At 35.5% G+C, this 17230-nt stretch overlaps 1 protein-coding gene across 4 annotated transcripts in view; it reads right to left on the bottom strand.

Annotated features, from left to right (window-relative positions):
• The window catches only part of plekhg6 (pleckstrin homology domain containing, family G (with RhoGef domain) member 6), a 22685-nt gene extending 5455 nt beyond the window's left edge, over nt 1-17230 (bottom strand). For 3 of the 4 annotated variants that reach the window (XM_073871929.1, XM_055211749.2, XM_073871931.1), the window contains exons 1-13: nt 17119-17230; nt 15824-16013; nt 13286-13429; nt 12993-13139; nt 12373-12468; nt 12133-12183; nt 11615-11764; nt 11391-11501; nt 7393-7542; nt 7060-7194; nt 6852-6971; nt 6642-6771; nt 5002-5117 (exon numbers count right to left, since the gene is read on the bottom strand). In XM_073871929.1, the coding sequence (XP_073728030.1) occupies nt 5002-5117; nt 6642-6771; nt 6852-6971; nt 7060-7194; nt 7393-7542; nt 11391-11501; nt 11615-11764; nt 12133-12183; nt 12373-12468; nt 12993-13139; nt 13286-13429; nt 15824-16013; nt 17119-17138 (1560 nt within the window). In that variant the 5' untranslated portion in view covers nt 17139-17230. Of the gene's footprint in view, nt 1-5001; nt 5118-6641; nt 6772-6851; nt 6972-7059; nt 7195-7392; nt 7543-11390; nt 11502-11614; nt 11765-12132; nt 12184-12372; nt 12469-12992; nt 13140-13285; nt 13430-15066; nt 15497-15823; nt 16014-17118 lie in introns of those variants that run through there. The other variant, XM_073871930.1, reaches the window with a different exon arrangement.

Genomic DNA, 17230 nt, shown 5'->3' with positions numbered 1-17230 from the left:
ATTACTGACAGGAATGTTCATCTGACAGGAAGTTTCATTTTATCAGGTATGTGCGTGTATCATATTTTTACACTGGCAGCACGACTAACATGGCAGGGCATCTCTGTGTTCAAGGTCAGATATTATATTTCATAAAAGTCTAGTCTAAAAATGCCATAACATCTTTCTGTGCCTTAAAAAAAGTAAAAATTGAGAATCGAACTGAATAATGGCATTAGAATCGAAAAAAAAGGTAATCGAATCGAGGATTTAGAGAATCGTGACACCCCTATTTAATATGTAAGAGAACCATAATATAAAATAAAACATTGTGACAGCAACATAAACCCCTCTTACAGTTGAATAAATACACATTGTAAAAAAATCCTTACAATTTTGAGTTCAAACAACTTGACTTAAATAAGTAATTTCAACTTTAAAGACTAGTGAGGAGTTGGTATAAATAAATAAAAACCAGAATGGGCTTATTACAACTTTATTTATATAATTTACAACAACTTGTTGAAAAAGATTAAATGACTTATTAATTTAAGTTGTTTAAACTTAAACATTTACGTGCATCAAGAAATGTTTACAGTGCAGGTGAACAGTACCCTGTTATCCAAGCTATTGGAAGAGAAATTATTCTTAACAAACCAAACCATTTCCTGTGATTTTTGTCAAATTAAGTTTAACCATAAATCAACATTTCATATGCGATATTTCACTTTTTATCAGATGTTTGTCATTTCATAAGACTTTTTTCTTCTGCATCTAATCTCAAGCATTCGTTGGTATTTTAGAGCTTTAGTAAGTGAGGCTTGAGCCACTGATCTGCATATCTCCATATCTGCATACAGTATCTGCATATCTGCATATTTGCCAGCGAGAATGAGAGCATGCATTTACAGTAATGACACAAAAAAGCCTGTGAACAAGTAGGCCACTGTATCAGTGCTTATTTAATCATATTTTTATATTATTGGCATCATAATTAACAAAAAACCTTGTAAAGTAAGTTTAGTAAGCAATATTTTTATTGATTTGTTGTAATTTTATATTATTGGCATGAAGTGAAAACATAAGAAGTAGTCTATCAGTGTTTATTTATACATTATTTATTTAATGAATTCTATTTAATTTATTAATTCCTGTATTTGTGTTGACAATAATGCTTTATTTACTGAAATGAAACTATGTGTCCACTAAAAATAAAGTTTGACAATTAAATGGGCAGAAGAAGCGCAGGGAGCTGCAGAGTTTAAACTATTAACAAATATTAATAGTACTACTTATTCACAGGGTTTTTCGTTATTTATTACTGCATATAATATAAAAAATACGCTGGATCAGCCTGATCTCACTGGAATTTGTACATATTTTATGGATTAGATAATTTGTTTGAATTGGCTCGAAAGGGAACCGTACAAAATGAAACCCCAGCCCTAACCGCAATGCTACAGGGGCGACAGCAAATCTAACAAAAAATGTACATTGACATTTAGTCTTTTAGCAGACGCTTTTGTCCAAAGCGACTTACAAATAAGGTAACAATACAAGCAATTAGAGCAACACAAAAACAGTACTAGAACAAATCTCTTCAAGTCTAACACTACATAGCCAAGGGTTATTATTATTATTATTTTTGTACAAATGTGGTTGAATAGCTACTTCATAAAATACGTACGAATTGCCATGAGATTCTGTTGGCCTGGATAAATTAATATTCATAGTTGTTCACAGTTTTTTGTCTTAACTGCATGGTCTTTGCATATGTGCTAATGCCTTTGTATTATTTTAGTTGGGGTTTCTAATGCTATTTCATAGATTCTGACCAGGGGCGCAATGAACAGTTTCAAGGGGGGTATGCAAAACAGAATTTTGGGCCCCTTCCTTTAGATGATTGTTTGATCTTCAAACCATAATGTGTAGCTATATAAAATTACTCAGTTGAGTGCGTTGATTTAATTTTACAGTTCGCATTTGCAACTAAAAGTAAATCCATGAAGCAAAAAATAAATAAATTTATTCGAAAAACGAATAGCCTACCATTTTAATCTGGAAAGGCAGAAAACATTCACGTAACTGATTTTAAATAGATCACTAAAAGAATAATAATGCATGGAGATGCATTTCTGAACCTATGGAAATCTATGGAAGGCGCTTTGAAAGTCGCGGCAGTCGAGTTTTCTGCGCAGTTTTAGAAGCGAAATGTGTACAATAAGGTTTAGCCTAAAATAGTTCATTCTTCAGGGTTCATATTGATGATCTTATAGTCCATTTAAAAATTTTCTTAGGAACTGACTGTATTCGTCAGAAAAACACCAAATAACTTATATTCTCTTTATGTCGCTGTTCTTTGTGTGTGTGGTATGTGTTCCGTCCTCCGCTCATGACAAAAAGGGCGGCCGGCAAAAGTATTAAAAAATTAATATTACGTTGATCTTTAGTGTGCGCTTCTCCCGCACACGCCCTTCACCAGTGACACAGAAATTACAAAAAGCACAATCGGCTAAAGTTTTAAATATAACGTTGATTTTTAAAAGTCAAAAGCATGCGGCAATCAAATGTGCTGCTGATGAACATGGACATGCAAATTTAATTTCTGTGCACTGAAGGCTGTTTTTTGAAAAGCGATTAAAGTGATATACTTCATAATATGATTTTGCACATCCAACAACAGCTATATCATTACAAAGATAATATTGCATGTTTTGGCATTTGGTAGCATATTGCAGTAGTTTATATTTGTTACGTAATGAGATGCACGGTGTTCTTTTTTAATGTTCTTTTTCTTTAATATTCACAACACTTATCAACAAAACATTGATTGAAGTTAAGAGACAAATTATATCAAACGAAATTCATTTTAAGCAAACATTTGAAGCCAACAAAACTTAATTTAAACTCGAAAATTATGTCTTATGACTCACTCCATTTGTACCGTCAAATTAGCCTTCAATCCATTACAATATATGGCGTTTAAAATTACAGTCTAATCTAATTAAATTGAAACAATTAAGAACATTACAACAATATTTAAGCACAACAATACTCAAACATAAATATAAAACAGACATTCTCTATTAGGATACATCTTAAAAACAATTTGATATAGCGTTTATAATAGCTGCACTAAGTTTACTATTTTGGGCGAAACCTCCGTTGCAAACCTGAATAAAAATAAATCACTTTCACTTTGAAAATGATGCGCTGTCACATTAAATCCAGCTCTTAGTGATTTAAAAGTTAACTCAATGATGGCTTAGACAATTCTCCTATTTCATGTTTATTTAAATAATATTTTTAACTACGCCTATTAAGTTATTGTCCGTCTTAGAAATGCAATAGTTGTTAGCGGTCGCTATGCCAATATTTCCTTAAATAAAGCCCTTGCTGTCCTTTTGTATTAACACAAATATTTTTCATTTTTCATAAAACATACAGTTTGAGGATCAGCATGAACGCTTTTTAGTGGCATGTGAGATCTTACCTTGAAATGGCAAACTGTAGGGCTGTCGATTATTTGTGGTAACTTTGCATAGCAAACCCACCAAACTGATCCCAAACCAAAATGTTGCCTACCCACCCAAATCCATACCCGCACAATCAAATTAAAAACCACCAGAACCGCCAAATATGTAATTGCATCTACTAGGTCATGTTTGCACGCTGTTTTTTAAAAGTGTCTCAATTGTACTTAACACAAAGTCATTTACAGTAGTTTTATATTAATTTACTTTACATTTTACTACAGTGTTAATAACTAAACATGTACAATAAAAAAAACGGAAAAGTGCTGACGGTGGGGCCCCCTAGCGTACTCATGGGCCCATATGCCTGGCATACTCTGAACCCCCCCTAACGGCGCCCCTGATTCTGACTTATATACACTACTAAAGAGTTGAATTATCATGCTTATCATGGGCAAAGAAAAAACAGACATATTACAGAGTATTTCTGTGTACACTTCGTCAGGGTTCGTACAAGTTTTGGAAAGTTTTATGTTTTTTGTTATTTCACGGTAGCTGGAAGTACAGTGGATGCCTTGTATGGGCACTTCTCATGGAAAAGCTCATGAACAGGTTCAGGTTACAGAAGTTGTGGTATAGTTAATTAAAAGTTATCCAAGGATAATGCAATAATGTATTGTAGTGTTGCATGCTTGTGACTCGCTCCGCCCACGGTACGCCTCCCGGAGCTCAGCTGTTTTTGGAAAGCTAAAGACTCTTCAGGGATATGAAGGATGCAATAGTACTCGATAGGTGTCAAAAATTAACATGAGATTAACCTGCAACTACTTTAGGTGGTCGTTTCCCAAAAATAATGCATGCATTATAACATTTGACAACTAATCAGAATTCTGCATTCAACAGCCCTGCGGTATTTATAGTTATAGCACGGGGCTGTTGAATGCTTTATTCTGATTGGTTGAGAAATGTTCCATGGGTGTAGATTATTTTTTTAACCGCACACCTAACCTTTAAAATGTCTTAAAAAATAGGCACCAGAGCTACATTTTTGGTAACCGTGATATAAGCGTAATAATAGATGACGGGCCTTTGAATTATTCGAAAATAATGCACACCTGCGGTGTAACGCCATTACCACCTTGGGTTTGCATTATTTTCTGATAATTCAACGGCCCGTCGTCAATTATTCTTTACATAAATTAGAATTTCCAGTCATATTATTAATTCATTTTGTCTATTTATTGTTTTTATTTCTCTATTTATTTCCTATCATAATCTTTTAAAAATTGAAAATGGTAAACCTAAAATATTAAGTGTCATCTTTCGAGGTTAACACTTGACTTTTCAGCAATTTTGTTGAAAAAGAAAACAAATGGAAAAGTGCTCTCTCTACAAGCGCTCTTTTGTTCGTGTGGAAGTGCCGAAAGCAGAATGCTAAGCATTCCATAAATCTGATAAATGACAGCTTTTCAGGGTGTGGCCGGACTTCCTGGCTTTCTAGTCTAGTGTATCCTTACAATCATGTGTTTGTTTTAAGTGAGCGCTGTACCTGAGCCTCTCGCAGAGCAGACACCCATGAAGAGCAGCTGTCTGGACTGGGTGTTGATAGACAGCACACACTGACAGCACAACCTAGATCTCCAACCTCCACCAACACGAATGAATCTACAAGACAGAACGAGAAAAGAGAGCGTATGCGAATCAATGCAATGCAATACACAGTTGCACACTATTTTTGAATGGAACGTGCATTAGTTTATATGCAAATTCAAGAGTTCACAATTCAAGTGCAATCATACAGTAATGATATTTTTACAATGCACTAGGGCTTGAATGAGCAGATATACAAGGCACACCTTAGGTGGGGATGAGTCTGTGTTATAAATGCTTCTGCAAGAACCAGACTATCTAGTCTGATGCATGATGCATTTTAATGCATTAATGCTTACTACATAAAAACAACTTTCTGCAGGTTTATCCTATGTAAAACAATGTAAAAAATGTGCAGTTTAAAGTTTACAAGAATTACTGGCACAAAATTAAAACTAATATGTGGCAACCTATTATATATTTATGATATGGTATTGCACTGTTATGTCAACTTAGCGCAGGTCAAAACTTAAAATAGTATGAATTAACTCGCAAAACCAACTTCATGCTGCATTTTGTTACAGACAAAATTATCAAAAACTAGTCCCAACCCTTTAAAAAAGTCCACTTACTGTCGGTACTGATATTTGGGACCAACATGTACCTTTGAGGTACTAATATGCATAGTTAAGTTAAAATATGGACACATTGTAAAGGTTACCACACCAGTGACAGCTAGGAAGAATTTTTTGTAACAATTTATAATAATGTTATCATGCATAAGAATAAAAAATGATTAAACTCTCTCTTCAAAAATAAGGATTTCCAGCTGTGCCTCACCTTAACACTGGTTGGTCTATGTGCAAAATAATTTTTTGCGTTATTATTTTTGCATTTAAAACGTAAAAGTGTCAGGATTTGCATTTAAAACGTAATAGTGTCAGGATACGAGACTAAAGTCTGCATGCATGAGGGCTTGAAATGTCTGCCTTTTAAAGGGAGCTAATTTTCCAGCTCCCCTAGAGTTAAACATTTGATTTTTATTGTTTTGGAATCCATTCAGCCGATCTCCGGGTCTGGCGCTAGCACTTTTAGCATAGCTTAGCATAATCCATTGAATCTGATTAGACCATTAGCATCGCGCCAAAAATAACCAACTCTCAAACTGGCGTAATAATCAAGCACTTTACTGATGTAACATGGCCGCAGCAGGCGAAGCGATACCACGCACTACCCGAAAACAGTCCCCTGCTATTAAAAGTAACCAAGGGGGCTAATTTCGGGCAGTGCTTAATATCACTACGCCGGTCTTAGTACATGATGTAACTACAGAAGAGTCAAGTTTTAAATAGGAAAAACTTTGGTTATTTTTAGCGCAATGCTAATGGTCTAATCAGATTCAATGGATTGTGCTAAGCTATGCTAAAAGTGCTAGCGCCAGACCCGGAGATCAGCTGAATGGATTCCAAAACAGTAAAAATCAAATGTTTAACTCTAGGGGGATGGAAAAGAGCATATTTTCAAAAAAGTGGAATGTCCCTTTAATTTTTCCATCAGATAAGATTATGTGATTCTTCTAGAAATGATGGTGAGACTCACAGCCATCTCTGAGCTCAATGCAGTGTATTCTCTCCAGAGGCAGAGGAGGCCGCACAACCTTCAGCTTATCTGATTTCTTCTGAGTTTTGGTCATCAGTAACACATCGGTGAAGAGCAGGACCACAAGCTCCTACCAAATGAATGCAATCGTGTGAGATTCACAGAACAATCATCGATTTACACAATCTTGCGGTTTGTCTGGTCACTTACCTTATTGTCTTTCCTTCCTACGACCTTTAAAGTTTCATCCAATAATTGCTTCCGTATGATGTTTGGCCCCACCCCCCTCATCGGGCTCGTCAAATCGAAGCAGCAGAGCTCTCGAACGTGCTGTTGATGATAACATCTCACCACTTAAATATTTTTAAATGCAATACGTATATAATCTTTTAGGGTTAGCTTAGTGTTTTGGGGTTACCTTGTCTATTTCCTCACTCAGTCCTTCTATCTTGTATCCCTCTATTCTTTGAGCAGTGGCAGAAAGGGCCAGTTCATCGATTTTAAATTGTAGGTAGCCATTGACTGATGCCAGAAAATGATTGACGCTGTTTAACTAACAATATTGAGAGTCAGCAAAAGAGATCAGATCTTTATCTTTGGCTTACTGCAAATAGCTTATATTCAAAGTCAAGGTGCAAGATGTGCACCTGCATATGCTGACACAACAACTGTCATGCACACTTTGGTCATTGCCATTACAATATAAAATTTAAAAAGACTTTCATATATATTCATCACCACTGTGTCTTACCATTCTTTGAAGTGCATTTTGGGTGGGAAGATCTTCAGTGTTCTTCAAAATAGCTTTTAGTAGAAGGGGGTACTTGGTTATTCTCTGGTGAGGTTTGGCTTGCATGTCACCCAATCTCATGCGCCCACACTGTGGGTGACTCTCCACCCACTGCAAAACAAATTTTACAATGTTATCAGTAAAGACATGCATGCACATCTGCAAAACATCAGACTGTACAATACAGTACTGTACATTAGTTTAAGTGCATATGCAATGGAAGTTTTATTCATGCATTCAAACATATGCATTATTATTATTATGTACTATTAAGACCAGCACAGGGTCTTCTCTTCACCTGAATTTATTTTATTTATACTGAGCCCTTCAGAGAATTATTCACCCCCGTAATCTACGACTCTTGTCAAACCACCATCAAGACACATGATATGACATTTCCACTGTGCTTTGCATACAGGCCACTTGTGCACAAACAAGGGCTGGGGAACCTGATGGTGGTAAACATTTGAAATGTGGAAAATAAAGTCACACCTCATTCACTATATACTGATGTTTATATTTGGTAGTGGCTATATTCAACCCAACAACTTTTCCAGTCCTAACTTAGAAAAAAAAACAAGTTATTTATTTATAGCTTCAGGTTTTGCATAACTTGCGCACGAAAGTTCAAAGATATGTTTGTTTTTATTACATTTGTGACCCTGGACCACAAAAACAGTTATAAGGGTTAATCTTTTGAAATTGAGAATTATACATAATCTGAAAGTTTAATAAATACGCTTTTCATTCATGTATGAATCTGAGAATGGAAAAAAATCTAAATATTGAGAAAATTGCATTTAAAGTTGTCCAAATGAAGATTACTAATGATACATATACATAGAGTACTGTGCAAAAGTCTTAAGCCACCATGCCAGAATTATATTTGTTGTTTTTGCAATGTTATAGTGATCATATATAATTGTTTCTCAGTCTCTTTAATAAAATACATCCAGAAAATACCGGAAAAGTTTATGTAGTATTAAAAACTGTATAACAATGTGAACTGATGTGTCAAGTTTTTAGGGTAAACTCCCCTTATAGCAGGAAACTGCAGGATCTCTTAAACCTAAATAAAATTAAATCCTAATTTCTAATTTTAAAGGATTAGTCTTTTTACTTAATTTACTTCTGCTCAAAAACACTCAAGATGTCTTTAGTGCCAAGTCACAATAAACACTGACGATGCCTAAAGAAGACATTTAGTCCTGAAAATGTTATTCTTTTGTACATATTTCCTGTATTTTCTGTTTGTATCTTAATGTTTGTATCTTAATAAAATAGATTGAAAACTAAATATGGATGGACATTAAAACTTCTAAAACAACATATCTGGTGGTGGTGGCTGAAGACTTTTTCACAGAAAATAATCTATATATATATTTATGGTAAACAGAAATGTACAAAATATCTTCATGGAACATGATCTTTATTTAATATCCTAACAATTTTCGGCATATAATTTTGCTCCAAACATGTTTTGTTGGCTATTGCTACAAATATATCCGTGCGACTTATGACTGGTCACATTTAACCAATAAATGTTATGCATTCATCAGTGTGCATACATGTAATCCTTGAATCTTAGGCCTAGTCCACACAGACATTTTTATAACCAGAGTATTTCCTCCAAAAAAATCCCATCCACACATGCTCGATTAAAAAGAAATCTTCGTCCACATGAAAAAGCAAAAACACGCTATCAAGCATTGTCAAGAGCATGACACACCAGCAGGCTGCAATATAACCCAAATTATAAAACGTCTCGTTCTGGTTCTTCATTCTGATTGGTTGAAACGCGTTCTAAGCCATGATAAAATACCCCGGTATTATTAAAGCGTTTTATAAAAGCAGTAAGTCCTGCGAAGCAGTGGGGTTACAGTGCATTTTAAAACAGCTAAGGGTTTTTTTTTAAAACCATTTTATAAAAGCAATAAGTCCCGCAAAGCAGTGGGGTTACAGTGCATTTTATAACAGCTAAGGGTTTTTTAAACCGTTTTATAAAAGCAATAAGTCCCGCGAAGCAGTGGGGTTACAGTGCATTTTATAACACTTCGCATCGTGCCTAACAACGCCCCTTAGCTGTTATAAAATGCACTGGTAACCCACTGCTTCTTGGGGCTTATTGCTTAATCATAAAGCCACCTTGGCCAATCAGAAGCCAAACAAAAAGTTATTACCGGTTCCGTTCTGACGTCAAACACAGCGGATGACGGAGCACACTCTGACGTCGCAAGGCAAAAACCACGGTTTTACTGTCTACACAACAACACTGCAACCGGTGTTTCTTAAAATCCTCACCCTGACAGGGGTTTTCCAAAATGTTTGGTTTCAGTGCCCTGATACTGCGTTTTCGTGTGGAAGAGTGGCCTTACATATCACCCAAAACAGCTTGCAAACTGAGGTATACATAACAAGAGTAACATTGCGTAACATTTTGCATACAAAAGTGCTGATATTTTGTATAACAGCACTGTGGTGCATTACTGTGCACCATTCACAGAGCTTAATGCTTTAGATTTTTTTTTGTAATTATTCGTAGAGAAAAAAAAGAAAACTGGACATAATGGGTCCAAAATGTAACATTAAATGATATTGTATATCAGAGGCGGACACTTTCCTTTTTTCCAAGCATCTGTGCTTTATCAGTCTTGGGAAAAAATTTACTTAACTTTACTAAAAAATGTTCACTACATTCTAAAGCATATAATCATACTGTGTATACCTTATATATTGCATATTAAAATTGATTTACATAAAAACTGTGTACTTTTACTTTCTTGAGTAAAAGTACAAAAGTACTTTTTACTTAAGTAAAAGTAATAAAAAATACTAGATGTTTAATGCACTTAAATATTAAATATAAACCAAAAACTTGAAAATTGTGAAGCGGTCAAAAGTGGACAAAAGAGAAGGATTAAAACACCAGGTGTAAACAAGAATGTGTCTCGTTCCCTTGCAATCTTTGATCCGATCGACCAAAACTCATCTAATTACAAGGTGTACCCTGGGCCTAAGCGACTTTAAAGATACATATTCAATATATTATTGGTTTCAAATGTGTAAATATCTGTACCTAAATGTTGCACATTAGGACCTTTTAAAAGGGGACATTTCACAAGACTTTATATTTTTATTTTTGGTGTCCCTAGAGTACATATGTGAAGTTCTCAAAATATTATATAGATAATTTATTAATGCAGGTTGAAATCACACTTTGTAGGTGTGAGCAAAAATGTGCTGTTTTGGGTGTGTCCTTTAAAATACCAATGAGCGGATCTCTGCACTAAATGGCAGTGTTTTTGTTGGATAGTGCAGATTAAGGGGTGTTATTATCCCATTCTGACATCACAAGGGGAGCCAAATTTCAATTGCCAATTTTTCCACATGCTTGCAGAGAATGGTTTACCAAAACTAAGTTACTGGGTTGATTTCTACATTTTCCAGGTCGATAGAAGCACTGGGGACCCAATAGGGACTATCGGCACATCCGGGAACTTGACTGTAAATTTCGTCACCCCCCCCCCCCTTTTGGGGGAAATAAGCCAGACCTTCCATTGACTTCCATTCAAAATAGCGGAACAAAGCAACGTTTTTACACAGCTTACACAAATTTGATTCTCTGTGAGAATGAAAGGGACATGTTTTTATATTGACCAAATTAAATGTGTTAATGTATCTTTCGCGCTCTATGGCAGGCAGGGTGGACAGATAATTACTCAACATGTTTAATCTGAGTGATTTCATAAGTTATTTACGCCTGCCGGCTGTGTACGAGCGTTGCTTTGTTCTGCTATTTTGAATGGAAGTCAATGGAAGGTCTGGTCCCCAAAAGTGGCCGTCTATGACGTTGCGCCGGTTGTGCGTATTATAGCACTTAAACATGAAAAAAGTCAGATTGTCATGATATGTCATGAAATATTGCTGTATCGTAATCATACAGATATGATATACAGTACCGAATTGTAGGCGTGAAACTGAGGATTTGTCTCAATCTGTCTCCGTGTAAACTCCACATTTCTTTTCCCTTCCCAGCAGTATTCGAAGTATGCAGGAAAACGGTCAAAAAACTGTCGAAGATAAAGAATGGGTGAGAAATGTTGAAAGAGAAATAGAATAAAGAAAGACTGATAATTCAAAAATCAAAACATAAATTATTTGTTTATTGTAAAATTCATCGCACCTGTAAACATCCCGGCTGAAGTTTTAGGGGGTCAAAAGGTCGCCCAGTACGACGGGCCTCCTGTAAAATTGGATACAACACGTCGTGCCAAAAAAGTCTATGTTCATCAAGAATAGATGGAAGATTGGAAAAAATCATGGTGGGGGTGACCTGAGCGAGAAATAACAAAGAGACATAGATATGAATAGACAGAAAGAAAGAAATGGAAAAAGATTAATTGACAGGTAATTGTCACCCACACAGTCTAAGCTCTCAGCAAAAAAAATTTCCATCTCATTGGCACATAATGTACAAATATGTTTCCATTTGTGACATAAGTGGTAAAGTACATCAGTACATTGTCGATGATATTAAGAATAAACCAAATGAGTGTTCTCAGTAAAATACACATTATAAGACCACATGTCTGCGGTCACGTACAGCTCTATATGGCTGGCATTTAGATATGCTGAGTATGCCTCTACATCAATTCAGAAATGAGCAGCTTCATGTATACAAGTGAGACAAAATGCACATACGTATTGAAGAAATCCACATCCGTGACAGTGTGATAGCGCTGCCAGCACGAGCTATGAAGACATGAAGATGTGCATTAGCAAAAGCTTTTGCAACTTGTGCTATACATGACAAAAACATTCAAATGGCTTTGTGCATAAACATAAAGCAGGTTTAGATAATCAGATATCTGCAGAGCTTTTTTGTAAGTCAGTTGACAATATCAGATAAAACCATGAAAGAAGTGTAAAGTTGTGACATACGTCTTGGGCAATAGTGAGTTTGTTGATGTAGGTGAGCTCAGTATTAAACAGTTCCCACAGCGCCTCCTGCTGGTATCGCTGGGTTTTTGTCATAGACTTCAAAGAGACAAAACGAAACTAATGTTATTAATGTTACAAACACTTACACATACATAAACATACTCCTGTTTAATGCACTGATCTCTCTTCCTAGTTTTTATTATAAAATAAACACAAAATCTATTATGGCCTTTTAAGTATTTATGTTTGTCCCTAAACACGTTCCTAGTTTTATTGTGCATATTTATCAACATAAATTAATAAACAACCAGTCCCAAAAACATTTGTCTGGACCAGTGGTCCTCCTCAATAACCAAAATTACACCTGTTAAGGTGAACTGCTATTAAAATTTTCCCAAATGTATAGGCTATATCGCTGCTTATCTCCATTCTATCCATGTACATATGAACTGTGAGCTGTTTTTTCAAAACCTTTGAGGTGGCAATACAATATTTATTCAATGAATGCCCATTTCCCATGGTCTGATTTCAGATAGTTTCATCTAAATTCACTTAATCCTCTCTTTCTTCTTTATTCCTCTCATTTATCTCTCTTTCATTGTCTCCCCATCCATCCATACCGCATGTGAGTGCACTATGTCTGTCCAGCTCTGGTCCAATTGTTTTTCTCCCTCTCCCCATGTCCACCTCAGGTCATCAGGTATGGTAAAGGATTCCAGAGCCGACTTCAGTGCTTCCACCTGGCCCTGTGCACCACCTGTTCGATCCTAAAAGAAAACGATTGAAATAATAAAATTGTTTTCTATAATACAACTAAAAGCATGCAGACACAAAGCCCCCCACATATTACTGTATGTGGAAAACAGCAATGAAGTCCCATGCACATTGGTCACCCAAAGAAAACGTAACTTACCTCCTGTGCGACACTTTTGTCAGACGCTCCCTGACTGGAAAACACGTGCATTAATGCACCTCTGGGCTTGACAGTGCTAGATGTTCCCCTCACTGTTGAAAAGTCAATTCCTCTGCTTTTCTTTGGTTTGTTTAGGTATGCAAGCTAAAAAAAAATCAACCAATAAGTAACTCGCATTTTATTGTGACATCTATTACATGCAAATAAAAAACAAAGCATGATTTACACCAGCAGAACATGACTCATCATCATCTTTTGTTAGTCCTGGTACAACATTCCTAGAAACCAGTGTTCAGGGTTCCCACACCTTAGTTAACTTCAAATTCAAGGACCTTTCAAAAACTTCCCAGGTCCAATACCCTCAAATTCAAGGACTAAATGTGGGGACACATTTCAAGGTTACATCAAGTGTTACCTTTTAAGATACATTGTTACAGTTCCCTTTCGAGGGAACTTGTGCTGCATCACTGCGGTGACACTTTGGGGACGCCTCCAGGGGTAAGTGCGTCTGAATGTGTATATCAAAATTTAACCAATGATGAGGCTTAACGACAAAGACAGGGTGACGTGGGAGACAGGAAGTATATCGCTATCTGAAATATTGCCAAAGACGGCATTACAGGGACACAGGTAGTATGGCGAGGGAGATGCAGCGCCTTGTTCCCTTATCAGGAAACTACAGTACGTAACCTGAGACGTTTTCATTTGTCAAACACAACTATGCAAAAAAGCATTTTGGTATGAATCAACATTCACATACAGAAGATATAAGCATTTAAAGTGAACAGTTTAGCACGTATGCTTAAAAAGTCTAGAATTTTTCTGATATTATCCTACACTATACAGGGAATAATATGGATTTTTTTTCCAGAAAACTTCTGGCATAAAATAGCACTTTTAATGACCTGTATCTATGTATGTATATTTTCAAAAACTTCCCAGGACTTGAATTATTTCCCCCAGATTCATAAACCTTCAATGATTTCAATGACCTGTGGGAACCCTGAGTGTTTCTCAAAGTGTGGGGCGGGCCCCACTGGTGGGGAATAGGAACATTACAAGTGGGGGTGACAACCAAAAAGAAATTTGTTCATTTTTGTGCTCATCTCCATTAATTCCTTTATTTAAAATTCAAAACGACACTTTTACTGCAAATATATACCTAACTTAAAACAACATCAGACTGTGAGGAAAATGTCACGCAAAACCATAGCCTACAAGAAGGAATTAAGACAGTGGACTTAATTGACCAAAAATAAACAGCCCAAAAGAAAGTACTATGATTTTTGTCAGAGACAAAATGCAAACACAGTTGCTTTATTATTATTTAAATTACTTTTGAACCAAGTCTTATTTAGTGATAGTACATTTGCATGTTGATTTTCTCTATTGAAAGTGTTTAATGCTTTTATGTTTTAAATATAATTTGATCAAATACATTTCAACAGAAACGTAAAGCCTAGTTGATTACAATTTTGTTGGGGTGATTTGGGACAGGTGGGGCTATAAACCAAGACATCCCTTTTTTTTACAGCAAAGGGTGTTGGTTTGTTTATAAGAATTTTTGATCATTTTGCTCTTGAATATTTTTTTTAACTTTATTATATAAAATTCAAAATGTTTCCTTCTTAAACAAAAAATGGTTAAAATCTCTATTGTGTCTTCCAGCATGTTTTCTGGAATTCATATCTGTACGCACGCACGCACTTGCGCAAGCACATATTGCATGTATTGTCACGATTACTTAATATTTTTCAAACAAATCCCTATAATTTACTCACCCCATGTCATCCACGTTAATGTCTTTATTTGTTCAGTCAAAAAGAAATTACGTTTTTCCAGGATTTTTCTCCTTTTAATAGACTGTACTGGACCCAAACCGTTCAATTCAGTGTAAAATTGCAGTTTCAACGCAGCTTCAAAGGGCTCTAAATCTAAATCGATCCGAAACGAGGCATAATGATCTTATCAAGCAAAACGATTGTCATTTTTTGCAAGAAAAATATAAAATATGCACTTTTAAACCACAACTTCTCGTCTAGCTGTGTGGCGCCAGCGTGACCTTACGTAAGTGCGTAAGCACTTTGAAAGGTCACATGCTACATACGTGAAAGGCACATTTGCGAACCATTTTAAACAATAAACTGACACAAAGAGATTAATTTGTATAATTTCACATAACAACGTCGGAACGGTGGTCCTTTTTCTCCACACTTGTAAACACTGGGGCGGTAGTTTCGCATACGTCATACGTGACCTTTTGACGTGATAACGTTTTTTTTTTGAGTAAGGAAGTAATCCAATTCAAAAAATCATCAAACAAGTATAAAACACATTTTGTTCAATGCCACATGCACATGAGGTATTATTCACACAATTATTCACATGTTATCAGAGAAGATTGAGTGCTATTAAAATATGATATGTTTTCAGAGCTTTTTGTTTTTTAACTTTTTCCAAAGGGGTACAGTATAATTTGAAATCATTTATAAAATGTGACAGGTTTAATATAAATATGAGGTGAATTTTAACAGCTACCTGTTGAGGACCTATGGTGTGGTATCTTTGTTTCTCTGTCGCCATCTTATGGCTGGGTGATTTTACTGCAACAACTCCATCAGCAGTGTCGGTGTCTTTCTCTTCCTCTCGCTGTCTCTCACTTTTGTCACCAGACGCAGTTTCCTCTGGGGCCATTACGTCAACCAGATCCGGTCCTTTTGATGGATGGCTGAAAATACAGATCAAGAGACAATATAAAGATGATTGAATAGTCTAACACTTATGAAAGAGAGAAAGAAAGTGAAAGAACAACAAAGAAAGAGACAAAGAGGCGACATTAAAGAGTCATATGCGACGCTTCATTCATTGCCCATAATGCAGAACCCATCAAAGAACTATGACCTTCCAAAATGAAAACATGTGACTTTTTACTGCTTACAGAGATACTGTATATTGTTTTAATACTGTATATAGCTTAATGTAACGAAGTCTAAAAGCTTATGTGTTTTAAGAATAAAAATATACTCGTTTACTTAACAGTGTTTTTAAAAATCAGGACATCCCAAATTGTGCCTACACATGTACAAACACACCTGATTCTTACAGTTCATGACAAAATACACATGGACAGGAAACACAGCAAGTGTATGAATCATAAATCCTGCACAGATGTTTTGAGAAAGTCCACCCACACTGTTTGACATCACGCTTTGGCAAAACACCAGTTTCATTAAAATCATGTCAACACAATTATCATTAGCCATTCACACAAAATGTAGAATACCTGTCAAACTAAGGAAATCCTGTAAAAAATGAAGTTTGAAGTTTAATTTAATTATGCAAGTCAGTCCAACCTACTTTTAAAAGTTTTGACTTAACATAACTTAAAAAAATCATCTTGTTTTTCTAACTTAAAGTAACATAAAAATATACTGTATGTTAATATGATATCATTTTTACATTGTAAAGATTTAAATTGTTTATAATGCTAATTCATTTTCAAATTTTAACTTTTAAAAACAAGCAAATGGAAAAATAACAGAGAGCTACGCATTTGTAAACATTAACAAAACATCCAAACATGATGTATACACAGACACTCAGACATGTATCATTTAAAACCATCCATTACATTACTGATTCAATTGTAAGTTTAGTGTAAATCAACCACACAAATTCTGCAACGAAAGTTAAATTCAAAATCTTAGCTGTTTTCTTTCAGAAGTCAGATGTGATACCTGTTTAGACATGTATCTCCTTAACCACACAGGTATCACACATACATACAAATACACACACTCATACATTGACTCAAAGGGTTTCCCAATGTGTACCTGGATTTAACAGCGTCCATGTCACTTAGACCGGCATCCTTAAATTCACCTTCTCTCTCTCTTTCTAGTTTACTGTCTCTGACTTTCTGAGCCCTCCTTGTCTTTCTCTCTC

Source organism: Misgurnus anguillicaudatus, chromosome 10 (assembly GCF_027580225.2).
Source record: "Misgurnus anguillicaudatus chromosome 10, ASM2758022v2, whole genome shotgun sequence".
In the NCBI taxonomy this organism is placed as follows: Eukaryota; Metazoa; Chordata; class Actinopteri; order Cypriniformes; family Cobitidae; genus Misgurnus; species Misgurnus anguillicaudatus.
This window is presented reverse-complemented; position numbering and strand designations above follow the sequence as displayed.